This window comes from Martes martes (genome assembly GCF_963455335.1).
Source record: "Martes martes genome assembly, chromosome: 7".
Lineage (NCBI taxonomy): Eukaryota > Metazoa > Chordata > Mammalia > Carnivora > Mustelidae > Martes > Martes martes.
In genome coordinates, this window is record NC_137894.1 from 16,120,509 (window position 1) to 16,143,312 (window position 22,804).

Sequence of the window (22,804 nt, forward strand, 5' to 3'; positions counted from 1 at the left end):
ATAAGCTTCATCCCTGGGTTTGGTTTTCTTTTTCCTTTTTTTTTTTAACATGTTTTGCATCATCAGTTTCAAGAGCAACCAAATTTCACAAAAGTCATGGCCGAACACAACAAGGGACTGCAGGGGAGGGAAGGGGGGAAGATTACTGAAGAGAGGAAACAAGATCTAAACAAACAGGTCGGGGGGCACCCACCAACCTGATTTGCCTGGGACTCCACGGGTTACAGCACATTTCAGTACCTCCCCCCACCCGCCAGCCCCCACCAACCTCCCCAGTCCCAGAAACCCCTCAGTCGCAGGCAAACAGGGACAGTTGGTCACCAAACTCGTGGCTCACCTTTGACTCATACCCAGCAACAAACGGAAACAAGCTGATCCAGACCCCAAGGGTCCAGAAAGTCCCTGATGGTGCTCCGACCCTCTATTTGTCTGTTATCCAAAGCCTCTGAGCCCCGAACTGGTAGCTTCTGCTTTCAAGGGGCGTCATTTTACCACCCTACCCCCACCCCAGAGTCCTCAGCCTTTCAGGGGGCTGCCTCCCGGCCAGACAAGGCTGAACACCCATCCCCCCCAGGAGCCTGAGGCTGCCAGCAGCCGGGCAGGCGGGAGGGGTGCCCGGTGTTCCGAGTGCCCAGTGCCCTGGGCGGAGCCTTGGCCGCCTGACCCCCAGAGACACAGAGACACGCTCCCCACTTGGGTTTCATGGATTCCCAGCCCAGCTGCGTGGTGGTGACTGGTAAGACTGTTTTTCTGCTTTCCCATTTGCTGCTGCTTTTAGCCTGATCTGCTCATAAACAGCTCCCTCTCGGGGAAAGAAGAGTGGCCACCGGTGGTGCCAATAATTCCAGATGGAAGCTCGTGTCTTGCCATGCCCTAATTGAAAAACAGTCCAGGAGACAGAGCGGCATTCGGCTCGGGTCCTATCCTTCACTTCAAAGGTGCCTACAGGTGGCTCAGGCTCAGACCTTGTCCATTCGCCCACCAGGGAGGAATCGAGGTGGGCACCTGCTGTCCCTGAACCCTATAGCACCCACTCGGGAGTCAGCTCCATAGCAAAGCAGTGGGAGTTGGGGATCCAGAAAGGGTGGGACCTTATAAGGCTGGGACAGCGGTCCTTCTACAAGAACCTCCCCCAAAGGAGCACACAGCCCCCAACACCCAGACTGAAGAGCTTTCAGCCACTGAGAAAACCCTAAGCACCACCTGAGAACCTCCAAGGCGAGACTCTGAACCCCAAAAGATCAACTTGGAGGGAACAGTAGCCACGTACTCCTACCTTCCAACAGCTCATCCCAAATCCCCCCACAGCTGCCCTCAGTCATTGTCAAAACTGGTCCCTGAAGGGCTTGATTTCTTTACAAAGTTCCTTCTTTCTAGTTAGACACTGACATATTTAAAGTTTTTCAAATTGTGTGTGATGAAGGAAACAGGACACAAGGATTCCTATGGACATGGAAAACCGAAACTTAACTATCTTAATATTTTCAGACTATAATCAAATTCCTGTTAACCTTCTGAGGCAAAGAAAATTCTTAGGAAAACCTTTTATCTCCCCTGTTCTCATTTGTGTTATTTGGAGGTAGAGAGACTGAGTGTTTCAAACTATTCTTGAATTGTTAAGGAAACTGTATCCCTGATAAATGCAATGCTTGTCACAAATGAATTATGAATATTGAAGCCCAGTTGGCATGTCTTTGACTCACACTGACCCCTGCCTCTGGCCTGTCAGCTTGTGGTTTGCTGGCAAACACTAGGTTTTTTGATGAAATACCTGATTATCCTCCACGATGTGGGAATGCCCACTGGCTTCTAAGAGTGTGGCCTGCCTTTATTAAAAATGCTTTGGACTGCCAAGGGTAGTCTCTTCTTGTAATTGGATTTGCGTGGAAATCTGGCCAAGACAGTTGGCACAGAGACTGATGCGGGTGGGGGAGGACGGGGCTCTGACAAACGGGCCTCAGGTTCAAGGCATTCTGACTGGCACCAGTAAGAACAGTGAGAGGCTGAGAAAACCTGCATCCCTCCCTCCAGAGGGCCTCCCATGATTTCAAGAGAAGATTCCCCAGCCTTATGCAAATTTCATCCCCGAGGGCCTGCCAAGTTTAAAGTGTAAGGTTTGACCCTATAGAACAAGAACTTCAAACCTGTACTTGCTGAGTTGTTTTTCCCAATTAGAAACAGAGAAGAGATGATCTGACCGTGCTGATCTGAATATGATTCTAAAGCCGAATGTGATTTTTTTTTTAATGGCTCTGCATTTTTATAATGTCTGCAATCATCCCAGGAGTTACCTGGTTTCTCAGTGATCTTTTCTAAATCTCAGTATTTTCTAAAACTTTTTTTTTTTTTTTTTTTTTCCCCAGACTGCCTCCAGTGGCAGCCACAGTCTTATTTATTGTCTAGGAGTCAGTCAGTGTCAAGAGGACGCACCATGGGCTTCCTGGGGTCAAGACATCCTGTCCAGAATTTCTGCATTGCCCGAGAAAGAGGGATGGATGCCTTGTGAGCCACGCTTGTTAGCCATTCCAGACTCAGAGGCTCGGGAACTTCAAAGGCACCATCCTCTCCAGGACTGGTGCCTATTCTGAAAGCCTGAGTTCTGTGCAGCCACTGGCCTCCTCTGCAGGGGCGGGGGGGGGGGGTGACCCAGGAGCTCTGTGCAAGGGCCACTCTCTCAAGGAGAGAGAAAATAAGCAGTCTCCTGGGTGTGGTCACTCCTGCACCATCTTTTAGGCACTGTGATGGTTAATTTTAGGTCTCAACTTGACTTGGCCGCAGGGTATCTAGATACGGGCTGAAAACAAGCCGCTTCCCCCACCTCTAACTCCTCACTGCCATTAAGCTGTTTTGCATCTGTACAATTATGTTATTTTACAAATATTGCATAAATGGCATCGTGAAGTATGTATCCTTTTGAGATTGGCTTGTTTTCACTCAGCATATTTCCTTTGAGGTTCATCCAAGCTGTTGTCTGTATCAGTGGTTCCTTTTTTTTTTTTTTTTTAATGGCTTTATGGAGATGAAATTCACATGCTATACAATTCACTTAAGATGGACAGTTGTCATGTGCGGCTCAGTCAGTGGAGTGTGTGACTCTTGATCTCGGGTTTGTGAGCTTGAGCTGCATGTTGGGTACAGAGATTATTTAAAAATAAAATCTTTCGGGGCACCTGGATGGCTCAGTGGGTTAAAGCCTCCGCTTCCGGCTCAGGTCATGATCTCAGGGTCCCGGGATCGAGCCCCACAGCAGGTTCTCTGCTCAGCAGTGAGCCTGTTTCCCCCCCTCTCTCTCTGCCTGCCTCTCTGCCTACTTGTGATCTCTGTCTGTCAAATAAATAAATAAAATATTTAAAAAACAATAATAAAAATATAATAAAAAAATAAAATCTTAAAAAAAATAAAATGGACAGTTCGATGGTTTTTAGTATATTCATAGTTATGCATTCCTCACACAACCAATTTTAGAACATTTGAATTACCCCGAAAGCAAATCCCAAGCCCCTTAGCTATCACTCCCTAATCCACCCTGATGTAGGAAAGGTGTTAGGGTTCAGAGCTGAAGGCCAAGAAAGAATTCTTGAGACATCTTTGGTGCAAAAAGGTGGTTGGTTTTATTAAAGCATGGGATCTGTGGGCAGAAAGCGCTGGAATGGGGCACGAGGAGTGGCCCATCATATACTTTCAAGTTGAGAGAGGCTTAGGGATAACATAATTCTCTAAGGAATTTTGGTAGCAAGGTTTCCAGGACCTTGAGGGAGCTAGCTAGTTGGGAAAAGGTCGTTTTATTACTGTCCAAGAAAATCTTAGTCACGAAACCCTTCCGATGTATATCAGTGGGCCATATGCTTGGGGGACGACTGCCAACATGTATCTTGGGGAGCAGAGATAAATGAAATTTCTAAAGGAATTTTTATATGTTAAAGACTTACGGGCTAAGATTGCCTTTCACCCTTAGCAAAGCGTTAACAGTGAGGCAGCTGAGTTCCTAGAGGAATATCACTCTGCCTGTTTTAAGGACTGGTCAGTGGGCTGTAAGTAGAGAGAAATTTTAATTTTTCTTTTGTCTTTTTTTCCCCGCACCGCCCCCCAGCCCGCCCCCCACTCCAAATCTACGAACCACTAACCTATTTTCTGTCTCTCTAGATTGCCAATTCTGGATGTATCGTATAAATGCGGCCATACGCTGTGTGGTCCTTTGCGGCTGGCTTCTTTTACTTGGCATAATATTTTCAAGGCTAAGCCATGCTGTACCATGTATTAGTACTTCATTTCCTTTTCTATGAATCGCACATTTTGTTTACCCATTCGTCAGTGGATGCACACATTTGTGTGGTTTCGACTTTTTTCTTTTCACTGCTGAGTCATATTCCATGATCCGGAATTCTTGCTTTACTGTTCACCTCTTGAGGGACATTTGAGTAGTTTCCAGCTTTGGGTTATTACCGATAAAACTGCTGTGAACATGTGTGTACAAGTTTCTGTGTGAAAACAGGTCTTCACATCTCTGGGATAAACATCCGGGAGTGCATACGCTGGGAAGTCCGCTTTCAGTTTTAAAAGAATCTAGCAAACTATTTCCCAGAGTGGCAGTACCATGTTGCGTTCCCACTAAGCAAGGTGTATGAGCCAGTTTCTCCTCATCTCTGTCAGCTTTTGGTGTTATCAGCATTTCTATTTTAGCCGCTCTTCTAGAAATGTGATAATATCTCATTGTGGTTTTAATTCGTGTCTCCCTGCTGGCAAGCGGGTCAGACAGTCCCCACTCTGCTTGTTTGCTGTCTGTACGTAGATCTTCTTCAGTGAAATATCCCTTTGTGTATTTTGCCAACTTTTTAATCGGGTTGTTTCTTTAACTTTGCGTTTTGAGAGTTCTTTATAGAGTCTACCTACAAGGCCTTCCTCAGATGTGTGATCTGCAGCTGTTTTTGTTTTTGTTTTTGTTTTCCTGTCCATGCCTTTCTTTTCATTCTCTCAAAAGGCGTTTCGTACAGCAGTTTTCATTTGGTTGGGGTTCAGTTTATTAACATTTACTTTCATAGATCATGGTGTGCTCTTGGCATCAAGAATTTGCCTAAGCCTAGGTCTCAAGATTTTCTCCCTTTTTCCCCCATAAAAGTTTTATCGTTTTCCCTTTTTTGTTGAAGGCCATGGTCCACTTCGAGTTCATTTTTGTGCAAGGTGCCGGACTGAGGTTGGGGATTCGTGTTTTTGCCTCCGGGTATCCTGTTGTTCCAGCCCGGTTTGTTGGGAAGGCCATCCTCCCCCACTTCCCCGAACTGACTCCACACCTCTCCTAGCAAACAACGGGGCATGTTCCCACGGGTGTACTTCTAGGCTCTTAACAAAGCATGCATTTTAACCGGACATTTGTGCACTTTCTCAAGCCTTGCTAGCTTGGGGGTGGGCCGGCAGCACGTTCCTTTTTGGCTCCCCCACAATGCCTGACACAGAGAACTCTGAAAATGCTCCCAGACTGGCAAGGTGGCAGGTCTCCTGAAGAAGGGGGGGGTGCATGGAGTACCCCAGGCCCACCACGGCCCCGGGAGCAGCAGGAAGCTCCCCTGGGAATTTGGGAAGCAGCCCAGGTGTAGAGGCCCAATAGCCCCGAACTGAGCTAACCAGGGTCTCTTTGGCTTCAGGTTTTGGGCCCTTCCGGCAGCACCTGGTGAATTCCAGCTGGGAAGCAGTGAAGGTAAACAAACGCCCGCCAGGCCCAGACCTCACAGCTCAGGGCTCCACCGATTCCTTTTGTGGCTGAGAAACCCTGTGTACAAGGCCCCTTGGTAGCCAGGTTCCCATCGGAGGGGAGAAGACAAATTCTCAGGACCCTGACAGAAGGACTAACCTTTGGTCCTTGGGTTGAGATTCACCTGCCCCCAGCTGGCCCTTCCAGCTATGTGGTAAAGAAGAGACGGTGGGGACACTCCTGGGAAGGACAGGGAGTGCCCGAAAGCAGGCTCTGCTGCCCCGAGAGCTAGATTCTCATGACCCCTGCCCCCTTTTGGCCCTGGGGCCTCGGGAAAATCACTTCCCCTGGGCTTAGTTTCCTTATGCATGAAATGAGTGGGTAATAGTGCAGGTCTTACAGAGGCGGAGGAAAAGGGACAAGCACGTAAAGCAAGTAAGCATGGAAGTCTGTAAAAACAGCTTTTTATAGTGCCTGGCACAAGGTAAGTAAGTGCTTAACAGTTGTCCTTATTAGAAAGGACACACATTTTTTATTATTTAAATTCAATTTAATTAACATATCGTGTATTATTAGCTTCAGAGGTGGAATCCAGTGATTCATCAGTTGCGTATAACTTCCAGTGCTCATTCCATCAAGGGCCCTCCTTAATGCCCGTCCCCCTGTTACCCCATCCCCCCACCCACCTCCCCCTCCTCGAACCCTCCCTGTGTTCCCTAGAGTTAAGAGTCTCTTATGGTTTGTCTCCCTCTCTGTTTTCATCTTATTTTATTTTTCCTTCCCTTCCCCTATGTTCATTTGTTTTGTTTCTTAAAGTCTACATATGAGTAATAAAGGTGTGTCCTAATAGCGTATGATTTCACTCATATGAGGACACACCTTTATTTTGAAGGAGGTAGCCGACCAGTAGAAAGCACGTCCTGGGACAGGGTGAGGAGGGGTCAGGGTCTCATCACTAGAGGGGACCACCTGCCCTCCTTGAAGCAAATGCCTCCTATCAGTCCCATGTGGGTGTCACTTAGAGACTTGGAACACAGCTGGCTGTTGATTCATACTTGACCGTCAATTTCATGCCTCTGTTGGATCAAGTCAAAGGTATGGGCTTGAGTCTATTTTCAGGGCTTCCCAGTGGAGCTGAAAATGTCACAAAGCTACTTGCATCACGAGTTTTCAGCCACTATACCATTGCTTTTCTAGACTATCCACACAGATGCAGTCACAGAGCTCTTGAGTGAGTTGTTTTATTTTTGCTGGGTTGTTTGTTGTTGTTGTTGTTTTTCCCAGCCAGAAAAAAAGCCCAGAGAACCCCAGACCCACCGCCAAACCTCACTGCTATTCACATTGTACCAGAAAGGCCAGGTCACGGCTTTCATGAGCAACCGGGTGTCTGTAGCCTTTTACTCAAAAAACAGGGCTTTTTCTGCTGAACGCTGGAAGGCCCTGAGCCCTGGCATTTCTTTTTGCCATCATGAAAAAAGAAAAGAGACAAGCTGCCTGCGTTTGCCCCCCCCCCCAGCTCCAACAACTGCAATCTCTGGGACCCAAAATAAGTCCCCCAGCTTTTCTCTGCCTCAGTTTCCTTATCTGCAAAGTCGGATGGTTGTCATGACTATGGGAGTTAACACATGTAAAACCCTTGGAACAGGGGTAGCTGGGTGGCTCAGTCGGTTAAGCATCTGCCTTCATCTCAGGTCCTGATCTCGGGGTCCTGGGATAGAGCCCCACATCGAGCTCCCCACTCAGTGGGGAGTCTGCTACTCTCTCTTTCTCCCTCTGCGCCTCTCCTCCACTCATGCTCTGTTTCTCAAATAAATAAAATCTTAAAAAAACAAAACAAAAAACAAAACAAAACCAAAAACCAAACCCTCGGAATGGGGCAGGGCGCACTGCTGGTGTTCACAGATATTATCCTTATTACCAGGAAGCTATTCTATTGGTCGGTCTTCTCAGCTGCGGGTCAACAGATTCTGAGTTTGGAGAGTCACACAGGAAATGGAAGGATGGAGAGGATTCTTTGAGAGACTCAAGATTGACCGATAAAGCCAGAGAAGCGGGGCAGAAACAGAAGCAGGCTAGGGGCTTCCGGCAGTGGAATAGGATGGCAAATTAGGTGCTCTGAGGGGCCCTTCCACTGTAGATAAACTAGAGGGGACAGAACTTCTGTGTATTGTTGGACACGATGTATGATGCTTTCCAGGAAAGCTTGCGTACCTGGCATTGTGTGCCTGTACCCATCACACTTTGGAAGGGCTGTCACCTGAAGGAGAGACACAAGAGGCAGGTGTGGGCAAATACCATTATCAGTAGTCAGCAGCAAAGAGATTTGAGATGAAACCAAGACTTGAACTATAAATTAGACCCTTGGAAGGGGGTCCTGTGGTTTCTAGAACCCCAGCTCCCAGCAGAAGCCTATGCAAATTCTCTGGAAGGTTTGAAACCCCAGATTCGCCACAAACCAAGACCAACTAAACAGTAGTTTCCATTCAGATATCACCAAATACCTAAAGAAACAAACAGCTTTGAGGAAAAACCAGCAGACTTAGAATCTCAAGAATGTGAGATGCTTAATCATTCTCCTAGACATCATCATAAAATAGCATACGTGTGAAATATTTAGAGAAGTAAAGATGGGATGACAGAAATGAGACTATGGGGGGGGAAGACTATTAAAAGATCAGGTAAGTTGAAAAAGGGAGTAAAAGAACTTACAGAAATTTTAAAAAATTGTTGAGGTGAGGAATTCAACAGATGGCTTATAAGGCAGTTTAGAGTTATGTTAAGTGAAAGATACCAGTCACAAAAGATGACAGGGTAGGATTCCATTTAGATGAATGTCCAGATGAGGCAAATCTGTTGAGACAAAAGTAGGCTTGCAGTTGCCAAAGGCAGGGGAGGGGAAATTGGAGGAAAGAGGAAAAGACTGTTGATGGGTACAGTGTTACTTTAGAGGTGATGAAAAGATTCTAAACTTGATCATTGCACAACTCTGTGAATATACTAAAAATCACTGAATTATAGACTTCATTTTTTTAAAGTATAGACCTTAAATGGGTGAATTGTGGAATATACACATAAATTTACATACATATGGCAGTTTAGAGAGTGATGAAGAGAAAATTAGTGAACTAGAAGATGGATCTGAAGATATTTTTAAGGGCAGATTAAAAAAAGGTGGACAAAGAAGCGAAAAAGGAAATTAAAAGGTATGGATAATAAAATGAGATATTCTAACATATGGCTAATAGGCATTCCACAAGGAGAGACTAATGAGAATGGAAGAGAAGTAATATTCGAAGACAATGATTGAGACAATTCCAGAAGTGACGAAAGACATGAATCCACAGAGAAAAGAGGTACAAAATGTACCAAGCAAAAACTAACAAAATCCACACTTACACACACAGTAAAACCACACAAAACCAAAGACAAAGAGATCTAAAAACTTGCCCGAGAGAAAAGATAGCCAGTTGCAGAAATTGGTCATACAATGAGACCGAGAGTAAATTTCTCTAAAACAATAGTAAAAGCCAGAGAACAGTGGAGTAATATCTTCAAAGGGCTGGGGGCAGAAAATGTCAACCTGAAACTGTTTTTCAAGAAATTATTTTTCAAGAGCAAGAATGAAATGAAGACATTTTATAAAAATAAGCACCAGTAGGAGCCCTACCCCACCTGGCCACCTCATTAGCATAACAAAGACACTCCAGTCCCTCAGGAAATTCTAGGAGTTTTGAAGCTCTGTGCCTGGAACTAGGGACAAAAACCAGATCGACTCTTTCTTATACCATGGTTCCTTCCAGGGGTTTCCAGTCTGGAAAGAGGAGGTGACCTTTAAGTAAAATCATTATAACTCAAAGCAGATTCTGAGAAGCTCAACACTGTGAGATACTCTGAAGAGGAAGAGATTCACTTCATTCCGGAGAACATATGGAGGAAAGGAACCTAAAGCAAAATGAGAGGAAACTGCTCCCCACCCGCACTCCAGAGGTCCACTGGGATGGCCATCTAGTGGATGCAGGATGAAGCACAGGCTGATTTCTGCCAAGTGGGAACAAATTCTCAAACCACTGTGTGCTGGGTACCACACGGGACACTTCAGGCAGAAGAGCTTATGGAGTTCTTCCTGCAGTCCAGAGAAATTGATATTTATTCCCATTGTGGAGGTGGGGAAATGGATGGGCGGGGAGGTTGAGTATCTGGCCCAAGGACATATGCCGTCTAGATTTCAGTCGTAGATGGTCCTGGTGAGTGAAGTCCAGGTTCATCCCACTTGCTTCTGTCTTCCCTTGCAGGAAAATAACATCAATAATGGCTTATAAACTTCCTAGAACTCAAGAAACATCCAAAACCGCACTACCCAATGACCCTCAGGTGAGCAAAGTGAGGAGACTCACCCAAATGCCTTAGCCCTATGGCCATGTCAACATGGCTGACTGTCCGCTGTGATCTGATCTCCACGCCCTTCCCAGCTCTCCCACCAGCATCTGAGACACAGACAAGGCAACAGCCTGCTCAGTCTCCTAGCTCACGAGGAACCACAGTGGTGATGACCAGAACAGAAGCCACCCTAATAGCCAGTGAAGAAGGGAGCCCAAGTCCTGCCACCCCCATTTGCCTCCTCCACTGGTCCCTGCTCTGGGTCTCTGGTTTCTGCTCTGCTCTTCTTTCCGGCTTTTTTCTCCAGGGCGGAGTCGCCTGTGATGAATTTAGAGGCTCTTTTCACTTTTAATCTGCAGGGCCGTTCTCACTTCCTGGGCCTCCCTGGGTCATTCTATGTCCTCCACTAACATGTCTGCAGACTCTACTCAGTGTTAGACTTCCCCCTTCGGGTTTGGGACCACGCTGGTAGCATCCACTGAAAGTTACCAGCAGACCATCGACAGAACATCCTTTGCAGAGCTAATCGTCTAAGCGGCCATCCTAAGGCAAAGGTCCAGCCTAGTTCATGTATATACGTTTGACCCATTATCCAGAGATGGAGACTCAGACGGGCAAAATAATGCAAAAAGAACCCCACAGAGGGCCTAGCCCGAAGCAGGTATTCCAATGGCTAGATGCATGAATGAATGCTTTGCTTTCTTTCTCTTTCTTTCTTCCTTCCTTTCTTTTCTTCTTTTCCTTTCTTTTCTTCCTTCCTCCTTCTCTCCCTCCCTTCCTTTCTTCTTTCCTTCCTTCCTTTCTTTTAAAAAATATTTCATTTATATAGTTGAGAGAGAGCGAGAGAGTACAAGCCAGGGGAAGAGGCAGAGGGAGAAGGAGAAGCAGGCTTCCCACAGAGCAGGGAGTCTGATGCAGGGCTTGATCCCAGGACCCTGGGATCATGACCTGAGCCAAAGGCAGACGCTTAACCAACTAAGCCACCCAGGCGCCCCAGTGTCATGCTTTTCTATCCCCACGCTCTCTCCTAGCGACGTCAGTCTTGTCAATATCATGGGCAATGTTTAATGAGCACTTACTCTTTGGCAGGCCTCCTAAGTGGGCATTAAGGAATCAAAAGGAGGAAAAAAGTCTTATTTTACACTTACAGCATCTCACCTCTAAGAGAGGTGAGCTATTAACAAATAGTAACTTGAATGCGGTTTTGGTGGAGTTGCCCTTAAAAGTTTTTATTCCCGTAATCTCTACACCCTACATGGGGCTTGAGCTCATGAGGTCAAGGGTCGCACGCTCCTCGGACAGAGCCAGCCAGAAGACTGTTTTTAAAAAGAAGGAAAATATAGAAGAATAATATAAATGCTAGAAGTCCAAATGAAAAGAGGCGTTTGCTACAAGCTCCCAGAAGGGTGATTTAATGCTGTTTACCACTAGCATGTGCCAAAGTATTTAACATCGCGCTGGCCCTTGGTGGGCGCCCCTCCCTCCCTGCCCATAAGTTTTATCTAGTGACTTATGAATGCAACGGCTGCACCATTATCTCCTGGGCTTTGGACACTTTAATTTTGGAGCCAGAACCACTTCACATTCTTTCAAAAGGAATGATGTCCTTAGCTCTTCTACAAGTGCCTGAGCCTGGAAAGGCAGCAAATAAAACAAAAGTTTGTAAATCACACCATGGATCAGTTGGGCCAAGACATTATGTAACCGCACAGAAGATAAACCCAGCCTGGGTGGCCAGAGGGTCAAGGCTCTTGCCAGATTTCATAAACTTGATACAGAATAATTTCTCTTTACTCCAAAGATGAAGGGGCATCGTGGCTTTATTACATGTTGCTTTAAAAAATCATCATAATAAAGAGTAAAGGGCAGCGCATCAGAAGATCGCAAAAAGCACCTTGCCTAAGGGCACTTTACAGAGAAGGGTGAGTCTTGGGGACAAGCAAGGGACTGTCTGCCTTTCCGAGTAGAAGTCAATTGTTTCTTTGATTCATCTGTATCTTCTCTTGTAGGAAGGCCTCGATTCATTTGTTAGACTGCTGCTTCATGGATTATTATTATTATTATTTTTAAAGATTTTATTTTTTTATTTGAGAGAGAGCAAGTGTGCAAGTGAGGGGGAGGGGCAGAAGGAGAGGAAGAAGCAGGCTCCCCGCTGAGCAGGGAGCCTAGTGCGGGGCTCCATCCCAGGAGCCCGATGTGGGGCTCGATCCCGGGATCCTGGGATCATGACCTGAGCCAAAGGCAGCTGCTTAACCGACCGAGCCACCCAGGTGTCCCTTTTCTCATGATTTCTTACACCTCCTCTCTCCAGTCTGATGACTAGAGTGTGAGCCCATTTTTTTGGTAGGAAGAGAAGTAGCTATGTTCCTCCATGCGCTGGCCCCAGGACCTCATGGAACAGGTTGTCCCCACGATCCCATTTTGCGGTGGCACAAGAAGTCACCAGAATAGGAGGCATATGTGAGCACATGGCAAGGAGCCTGGGTCCTGGACAGAAGGCTTATGGCAGTGAGAGCCTTCACAGGAAGCTGGGCCGCCGAGAATCGGCTAGATAAAGGCGAGCAGAGAGAAACCCCACCCGTTGGTGGGTTTTCCATGTTCATGAAGAGTGTCTTCTGTGGTTTCACACATACCTCCCCCCTCCATAAACACCAGCTTTTATTAAACAGCCAGGGAAATGCATTTAGTCGGCTTACTTGGGGGAGAACTTGCCATTTGCAGGCAAGTGAGTCAAAGGTTTAGTTCTTGCTAAACCCTAAATCTCTTCCCACGTGGACAGGAAGACAAACCCGAGGAACCAGAGTAAGATCTTTCCAAATCACAGCAGCATTTTCCCAGGGCCCATCTGAGGGATGCCTGCCCCGTGCCCTCTAGCCAATGCAGAGTCTTCAACTGTCTCCCAGGACCAAAGCAGGGCAGATTGTCCGACTTCTCACCTGCCTGTTTAAATAAACTTTTTACTTAAAAACACATTGAGATGAGGGGTGCCCGGGTGGCTCCATCAGTTAAGCGTCTGACTTGATCTCAGCTCAGGTCTTGATCTCAGGATCCTGAGTTGAAGCCCAGAGATGAGCTCCATGCTAAGCATGGAGATGATTTAAAAAAAAAAAAAAAAAAAAAAGGCCGCCTGGGTGGCTCAGTAGGTTAAGCGTCTGCCTCCTGCTCAGGTCATGATCCCAGGGTCCCGGGATTGAGTGCCCTCTTGGGCTCCCTTCTTAGTGGGGAGCCTGTTTCTTCCTCTCCCTCTGCCTCCTGCTCGTGCTCTCTCTCTTGCTCTCTATTCCAAATAAGTAAATACAATCTTAAAAAATAAAATAAGAGAGAAGAAAAAACAGTTTCCATATATTCCACACCTACTCTTCCCTCCTTTTTTTTTTTTTTTAATTTATTTATTTGACAGACAGAGATCACAAGCAGGCAGAGAAGCAGGCAGAGAGGCAGAGAGGAGGAAGCAGGCTCCGCGCCAAGCAGAGAGCCCGATGCGGGGCTCGACCCCAGGACCCTGAGACCATGACCTGAGCCGAAGGCAGAGGCTTAACCCACTGAGCCACCCAGGCATCCCCTACTTTCCCCTCTTATTAACGTCTTACATCTATATGGTACTTTTGTCACAATGAATGAACCAACATTAATAACATACCAAGGGCCCATCGATATGGCGGATCACCACTGATGACCTGGCTTGACAGGTTTCTCACTGTAAAGTTGCTCCCCGCCCCATCACCCCCTTTCCCTATCAGGCTCTTAGGAAGGACAGCACTAAGCCCCACCCACCAATGGGGAGTAGGGAGTGACGCCCCTTGAGGGCAGAGTATCTGCGGAAATTACTCGGAAGGCACCTGCACACAAGCGTTGGTTCTTCCATCCCCCCACCGATGTACGTATTTACTTCATCGCGTCTTCACATCGGTACGGACTCCTGGATATTTATTTTATACTTTGGATTATGGCCTGTATTCACCTCCCTTACAATCCCTGGTCACAGAGGCCCCTTTCCTCCAAAGGAAACGCATGGCTCCATATTTCGTTTTCCACCGTGCGCTTGGCTGTACTGGGTTCCTCTCAGGTGGACACTTTTGAAATAACTGCGCTCGTTTTCTGTAGAAGTCTGAGCGTGTTCTCCTGTCCTCCTTCACATGCACCCATCATCTTTTATGGATGCAAAAAGCCACTTAAAAAAAAAAAAAAGCACGGGGGCATCCTCAAATTAGATGAATCTTCCAGTCATTTGCATCTCACGCTTTGCCATAGTTGAGCAGAACTTTTTGCTTTCGTGGTGGTTCATCCAATAATGCTTGGCGTTCCATCTCTGAGTCTGAGATTGGATGAAATTCATCATGTCCTTTCTGGATTACACATTCTGTCGGCATGGAAAGCACTCTGGCCTGTTTATCTTGCTTCGTAGAGTCTAGACCAGAACTTTGAGGGGATTAACGTTGTATTTGTGCTGCCCTAGATACGATGAAACTGTACCCTGCAACACACACAGTCCAACACCAGCGGAAAGTGCGCAAACAAGCCTGACCTTGGAATCATGCCGCTTACTCAGCACTCCCCCCCCCCGACTCCCGCAACCCCCCTCACCCCACCCCCGGCCTCAGATTTGAGGCGCCTTTTCATTCTGGGGAGGGACAGAATTTGGGGAAAAACTAACAAAAAGTTCTTGGACCTACTTTTCTTCTTCTCCATCCTCACAGCCAGTCACATTAGAAAGGCCATTACAATTTTTTTTTTCAAATATTGCATTTATTTATTTGAGAGAAAAAGAGAGGGCACGAGGGGTAATAGGGAGAAACAGCCTCCTCCCTGCGCAGGGAGCCCGATGTGGGGCTCGATCCCGGGACTCCGGAATCTTGACCTGAACCAAAGGCAGAGGCTCAGCACCTGAGCCACCCAGGCGCTCCAGCAGACTCCAAATCTTAAAAGTAATGTCAGCATTACCCGGGATTCCAAAACCCATCCAGACTTTGTGGGCTTGCAGGCTGAGAGGCCGTTTGAGACGCCCTTAGACAGGTCCCAGCTTCTGCGCTGACGTCCGTAATCATGCAGGAATATGCCCCTCCCCTTCCAGCCTCAGTAAGGCTTATACGTCTCCAGGGTGCTCCCCGCTCTCCCACCCTTGGCCCGGGTGCTCACGTGCACACTGCACCTTCTCTCTGGGCAGGAAGCTGTGCTCAGACCGTCTTTCTTCTCTTGCAGGCACTTGCAAACCAGACAGGGACTAATGAATCCAAAGGCTCTATGGCGGTCAAATTTCAGGCACTGGGTCCCCCAACGGCGGGGCAATGTTTGGGGAGCCACAAGATGCATTTCGGGTATCGGTCCTCAGGCTGCTGGGATCACGTTCTTTTTTGCCACTTGTAAAATTATTCCTATCCTTTAGCTGTCTTGGTAACTGTGTTCCAAGATGTCAAATTTGGAGTCAGAGAGCCGGTTCGCAATTATGGAAGACGCAGCCATTTAACGGAGGTCAGGTAATCCAGAAGACATAACAGCCCTAAACATTTATGTCCCTAATGACAGCACTTCCGAAATATATGAAGCAAAAAGGAATGAACGTATAAGGAAAATAGAAAACCCCACAATTTTGTCAGTGCTTTTATTTATTTTAAAGATTCTATTTATTTACTTGACTGAGAGAGAGAGCAAAAACAGGGGAAACGACAGGCAGAGGGAGAGGGAGATCAGGACACCTGATGCGGGGCTTGATCCCAGGACCCTGGGCTCATGACCTGAGCTAAAGGCAGACACTTAACCGACTGAGCCACCCAGGTGCCCCTTTGTCAGAGATTTTATTACCCCTCTCTCAATAAGTGATAGAACACAGACAGAAAATCATCAAATGTACATAAGACTTGAACAGACCATCAGCCAACTTGACCTAAGTGACATTTATAGAACACTCCACCAGGATCCACAGAATACACACTCTTTCAAGTGTGTATGGAACATTTTTCATATGTTTAAGATAGACCGTATCCTGGGCCACAAAACAAGTCTAAACAAATTCAAAAGGATCCAAGTCATGCAAAGTATGTTCCCTGGGCACAGTGGATTTAAATTAGAAATCAACAAAAGAGTGATGTCTGGAAAATCCCCAAATATTTGGAAACTAAATGCATATCTAAATAAGCCATGGCCCAAATAAATCAAAAGCGATGTTAGAAAGTCTTTGGAAATGAATGAGAATTAAAAGAGAGCATATTAAAATGCGAGGCGTGCTGCTGACGCAGAACTCAGGAGGAAATGTGTAGCACTGAACAATACTAGTAAAGAAGAAAGGTCTCAAATCAGTGACCACAGTTTCTACTGTAAGAAACTAGAAAAAGAAGAGCAAGTTAAACCCGAACTAAAGAGAAGAAAGGAAATAATAAGATCAGAGCAGAAATCAGTGAAACAGAGAACAGAATCCTAACAATGAAAATCAAAGAAACCGAAAACTGGTTCTTCGAGAAAAATCAATAAAACTGATAAATCTGTAGTGAGACTGATCACGGAAAAAGAGAGAAAAGAGAGAAGGAGGGAGGAAGAGATAGACAATGATTTCTATATTAATTTTCAAGTTCATTTACCACTGCCGGGCTTCCCGTCCTGGTTCCACACTCGAACTGTTCCCATCAGTCACCAAGGCCTTCCCCCCCCCCCCCCAGTTTGCTTGAGCTCTCTGGGATCCTAATAATCTTTGTGGTGGATACCATATGGTTATTATTCCCATTGTACAGGTCGAAGACTGAGGCCCAGATTGACCAGGTCCCTTTGTCTCCCTGTCTTGGCTTGAAAGGCAGCTGTGAGCGTTCAACCAAATACAATAATAACCTGAAAAGTCTTAGTTCAGCCCACATACATCAAATAAACACTGAATCATGAGCTTCCCTTAGCAAGACCCTCTTCCAACTGGCTCGCCATCCTCCGAGCCCCACCTCCAGATAAACCCAGGAGTCACCCTTATCCCTGCCTCTTCCCTTATTCCTGGGGAGACATCCAGATTTTGATGGCCCTGGGTTTGCAATACAGCCTTTATATGGGAATAATTGCCATCCATAAAGACTTCTCTTTAGGATCCCTCAAATTCTGAGACACTTTCCGTAAGCAAACAGCTCAGACACTGTTCCCTTTCAGGCTCTCCTGCCCTCATCTGAGAAGAGGACTTCTAGATCTTGATGCCATAAAACCCTAGAAGACTTTCAGATATGGAAAAGAGTAGGCTTTGTTAAAATCCCCACATAACAGGGGCACCTGTGTGGCTCAGTCGGCTGAGTGGCTGTCTCTTGACTTGGGCTTAGGTCATGATCTCAGGGTCCTGGGATCGAGCCCCATGTTGGGCTCAATGCTCAGCTGGGAGTCTGCTTGAGGATTCTCTCTCTCTCTCCTTCTACCCTTCATCCCACTTGCTCACACACTCTCTCTCTCAGATAAGTAAATATTTTTTAAAAGCCCCACATAATTATTAGCCCTGTCTAAAAGATGGTGGCATCAGCCTGAGCCTAGTCACTGGCCATTCAGTCTTTCTTCAGATCGCACTTCTATCCAGGCTAAACAATGTTGGTGGCCAAGCATGATGGTGAAGTCCATAAATTTTTTTTAAACTATGACAAAATATACATAATAGTAGATTTATCATTTACTCCTTTGAAGTGTACAGGTTGATGGCATTAAATAATTCACATCATTATGCAACCATCACCAGCATCCCTCTCCAGAACTTTCCATCATCCTAAACAGAAACTCTGTCACCATTAAACCGTAACTCCCCATCTCCCCCTGGTAACCGTCATTCCATTTCCCTTCTCTATGAATTTGACTATTCTAGTTTACCTCATATAAGTAGAATCATACAGTATCTGTTCATTTGTGTCTGGCTTCTTTCTCTATGAATCTTTATTTCTGCTTACATTTGCTACTAAACTTGGCCACTCCCCCCACCCCCATTACACTGTTCTTGGTATTTGCCTGTCTTCTCCCTTGTCCATCTTGGTCTCCAGTTCGTCATGAGTACCTAGCACAGGCCTAGAACATGGTAGAAGCAAAATTACTATATTTGGAGGAATATCATTTTTAAAGAAATGCTACTTCCTCAAGGAAGCAAGAAACATACACGTTACTTTTAACACATGTTGTTCTTTTTTCCAATTCCAAATGAGTGGTTAGGTAAGACCTCCAAAGACCACAGGGAAGCACGAAGGAAAACAGATTGTAACACACCAACACCACCTAACAAACTAGTATAGTGTGTGCCCTCCTAATCTTTATCGTTATGCTCTGTGTTGGGTACTTATTGCTGGGCTTTGACACCACCCTAGGACTTACTGGTGTCAAACAACCAGCCCTGTGATCTCTCCCAGCACTGTGGGGCCACTGGGCTGAACTGGGCAGTTCTTCTGCTGATCTTGCTTGAGTCTCTCATTGGTTGCGTTAATATGGAGGCTAGGGGGGCACCTGGGTGGCTCAGTGGGTTAAAGCCTCTGCCTTTGGCTTGGGTCATGATCCCAGAGTCCTGGGATCGAGCATCCCAGCTCGAAGCAGGGAGCCTGCTTCCTCCTCTCTCTCTGCCTGCCTCTCTGCCTACTTGTGATCTCTGTCTGTCAAATAAATAAATTTTTAAAATCTTAAAAAAAAAAAAAAAGAGAGAGGCTAGGGCAGGATCATGGAAGTGTGACTGGGGTGCTGGGACAGCAAGGCCTTTGTCCTCCCCACACGAGGTCTCCTCAATAGGGTAGCCAGACTCTGAAGGTGTAGGTCAGGCCCTGACCCAGCTGAATTCTCAGTTAAAATGAGTCACAGGTCAGTTCAGACTCAGCGGCGGGGCAGGGGGCGGGATACAGAATTCCACCAGGGTGTGAATATTAGAAAATGTGCTTCATTAGAAACTGTTTTAGTTGGCTTAGGCTACTATATGGGATACCATAGACTGGGAGCTTAAACAATACACATTTATTCGTCACAGTTCTGGAGGCTGGAAGTGTGAGATCAGGGTGCCAGCAAGGTTAGGTTTTTGATGGAGCCCTGCTTCCTGGTTATGACCTCACACAGACTTTCTTTCTTGCTCTCAGAGAGTTCTAGTTTCATCCTGCTTTTTTAAGGGCCACTCGTCCCATCACAGGGGCCCCACCATCATGACCTCATCTAAACCTAATTGTCTCCCACAGGCCCCACCTCTAAATATTGTCACATTGGGGATTAGGGTTTCAACATCTGCATTTTGAGGGACACAAACATTCAGTCCATAGTGGGGGCCTTCCTAGAGCTACTGTGTCACATGAAACAATATTCCCCCTCAGAAGAGATGTACCAGTTTCCCCTTCCAGCAGCAGGGAATGTGAATGTGGTCGTTTCACATGCACCCCAACCCGGGGACAGAGAGGGGGGAGATTTTAAAACTTTTGCTAGTCTGATTAGTGTTCCATTGTTCATATAAATCCTATTAAACCAGCACTCTTAAATGAAGAGTCAAGGACCAAGGTCAGTGAAAGAAGTGGAGAGGTGTCATGAACTCAATCCCTATGAGTTTCTTGACTGGTCAGTTTGTAGACGCTGAAAATAATCCCGATAATAATAGATAGCGTCTGTATGTTTGGAAAATTGTCCCAAGTTTTTTACAGTTGTGGATCTCAAGTGGTATGGTTTGTCGCTCGTCATGAGCAGTAGATGGGCACGGGCCAAAATATCGCCCACATTGGATTTAGGAAAATAAACTGAAAATAAAATTAAATGTAAACACCCTCCTTGCTCATCGAGATGACAGAAACTTCTGGTTCCTTCTTCAGGGTGTTCCCACAAAGGGCTGGTCATTCAAACCTTCAAATTTCCGTGATTAGAAACATTGTTTGATAAAATTCTGGAAGCGTAAGTAGGCAGAATTATTATCGTGTTTTTTTGGATTAATCCTAGAATTCCAGTGAAGAGCCCCACCATGGATCTGTGGGGACACCGTTCAGGGACAGGCCGGTCACTCCCTGCTTGATTCCAGGACATGTGGGACACACCTGCATGCCAGGTGTTTAGAGCCTCAGCCTCCGTCCCTGTGGCGCTGGCCTTCTGCAGCAGGAAAAAGACTAGAAAGAACTCAGATCTAAGCAACACGACGTCAGTGAATGTGAAGGGCCACCAAGCATGAACCCAGGGTGACCCGGTGGGTGGTGGCCAGTGAGCTCCTCTCACAGACATGAGCCAGAAGACCTCTCTGAGTAGGTGACATTTCAGCTGCATCCTGAGTGACGAGGAGAAGCCACTCGGGGACAATGTTCCAGGCAGAGGGGCACCTGCTGGAAATCCAAGGGGCATCATTGTGGGACCACAGTGCCAGAGCCGAGAAGAGAGGCAGAGGGGAAGTCGAGGCAGCCTTCTCTTCGCAGACCTAAGTTCCTTTGACTACGAGCTTCCAGCTAAGTAGAAACTAGACGTGCCAGAGGAATGTTCTTCTGAGATGAGATTACTTGGGGTTAATTGTTAAATGAGGGTGCGTTTCCATCCTCTTGCTGAAACAAAGTGCCCATTGAGCAGCCTCAGGGAGTCTGAAAACCGACTGATACTCAGGGAGAAATTCGTTCTGTAAAATGGCTCTCTTGCCAGGACTATGCGAGTGAAGAAGTACCCCGCTCCCGGCTCTGGCCCCCACAGTGCCCCGCACGGGCATCTAGAGTGGGGACTGCTGCCCTTCCAGCCTGAACAGCCTTGACTTTACCATTATGAGGCATGTTGATGGTCTGGGTAAGCCTTGCCTCCTGGTTGCTGAGAACACCTAGAGTCTCCATGTCCCCGGAGAGGGGGTACCCCGAAGCCTCAATCTGCCCAGACTCCCTGATGGGGACTGGGACCTCCCAGGAGCTGAGGGGCACGGTTGACAGACCAGGAGGGTGTGGCGTTATTCTTGGGGCCAAACCAGTGGAGATGCATTCAGCCAAGTCTAATGGCAGTCTCCACTGACCTTCCCTTCTGGCCGACTCCCCACTGCTATTCTTTGGCTAGACGGAGGGGCTGATTGCCTCTTGTCCTTTTTCTTCCCCATTCAGTCCTGTCTGGTCATCATGGGCCAAATGTAGCTGAGAAACTTGTAAGTTAAAATGCAAGATCCCTAATATGTAAAGAGCTTCTATGAATAGAAAAAAAAAATTGGTGAATAACGTTCTAGAAAAATGGGCCAGAGATGTGAAAGGATGCTTTATAGAGAAAGGAATACAAATGCCTTCCCCCATGTGATATTATGTTCCAACTTGTTCCTATGAGAAAAGCAAATTAAAACTATACTAAGATCAGATTGGCAACAATCCAAATGTGTGACAACTTCTCTGGGAGGCTGTGAGGCTGATGGGTATTGTCAAGCCTTGCCAGTGGGAATGCAACATGGTACAATCTCAATGGAAGGGAATTTGGCAATACAAGACAAAGGGACATATGCTTATAGCCTAGAATCGAGCAAATTCCTAGGAAGCTCTCCCAAAGATACTCTGGCAAATATAAGAAAAGACATATGCACAATGATGGAGAAAAATTATATAATAAGAATGGAGGGGTACTGAATAAATGTTCCATATTTGTTTATGATAATAAAAAGGTGGAAGGATAAATCATAAAACTGAAAAATGATTTCCTATGGGGGGGAAGGGAAGAGACTAGATTTCTCTGAGTCAAGCTTGTTTTGTGGATTTAACTTTGGACCCATGTGGGGTATTTTGCATACTAATAAAACAAAATTATATTTTTTTTAAAAAAGCAATCCATAGAAATTAAAAGTAAATTGAGTTAATAAGCCTCAAAGCGTATCTAGTTTGTGACACGATCACAGATGGTTTTGAAACACAGCAATTCCTTTAAGGATAGAAACAAAAACAAAACAAGGACACCTGGGTGGCTCAGTTAGTTAAGCTGCTGCCTTTGGCTCAGGTCATGATCCCGGGATCCTGGGATCGAGTCCCTCATCAGGTTCCTTGCTCAGTGGGGAGCCTGCTTCTCTCTCTGCCTCTGCCTGCCACTCTGCCTGCTTGTGCTTTCTCTCTCTGACAAATAAATAAATAAAATATTTTAAAAATAAATAAAACAAAACAAAAATATCTTCATCTTAATCAGTAACTATATTGTTGGAAGTGGAGTTAGTATTATTACTCTGAGATCACTGTAGATAGAGGGTGGGATAAAGTAAAATATGCACTCGGGGATATTCAAGCTGTTAACCTCCTAGACATGGCCAGCCAGTAGGTTTCCCCAAAATACTGAAAATACCCCACATAGGTCAAATACCCCCTCAGGGACAGCATCACTATGAAGAGCCAATACAAAGACAGAAGTCATGTCTCAGGTTTACAGGTAAGGCCTGTGAAGCTCCTAGAGCCCAAGTCATTTGTCCAAGGCCAAGAGCCTGAGCTGGTACCCTAGGGGGCACGTCTGGAATTGAACCTGCCTCCACCAGGCTCCAAGCCGCTTCTCTCAAATCCTACAATGTACAATGTCCTCCAATTTGTACCTACCTGGTCTCTCCTGGCCCACCCTCTACTTGATCTGAGGACATTTACCCTCTGTGGGCATTTCCCATTCACGGTAGAAACAGGGCAGCACAATGGTTAGTGGAAGGAAGGGCTCAAAAAATACTGAACGAATGAATGAATGAATACAGAGAAAATCGTCTTCTTTCCTACTTGAACCAAAAGCTAGGAGGAAAAAAGAAAAGAGAAATGATTTTTTTTTCAAGATTTTTAAAAATTTATTTGACAGAGAGAATGAGAGAGCACAAACAGGGGTTGTGGCAGA

The 22,804-nt window shown here is 46.1% G+C and overlaps 1 protein-coding gene across 4 annotated transcripts in view; it reads left to right on the top strand.

Annotated features, from left to right (window-relative positions):
• The first annotated feature begins 648 nt into the window (after positions 1 to 648).
• PGPEP1L (pyroglutamyl-peptidase I like) overlaps positions 649 to 22,804 on the top strand; it is a 34,413-nt gene continuing 12,257 nt past the window's right edge. For 2 of the 4 annotated variants that reach the window (XM_080808985.1, XM_080808989.1), the window contains exons 1-2: positions 685 to 736; positions 5,640 to 5,692. Coding sequence is in view for 2 of the 4 variants with exons in the window: in XM_080808987.1 (XP_080665113.1) it covers positions 703 to 736; positions 5,640 to 5,692 (87 nt within the window). In the remaining 2 variants the exon portion in view is untranslated. Of the gene's footprint in view, positions 737 to 5,639; positions 5,693 to 9,978; positions 10,058 to 22,804 lie in introns of all 4 variants that reach the window. The other 2 variants (XM_080808988.1, XM_080808987.1) reach the window with 2 other exon arrangements.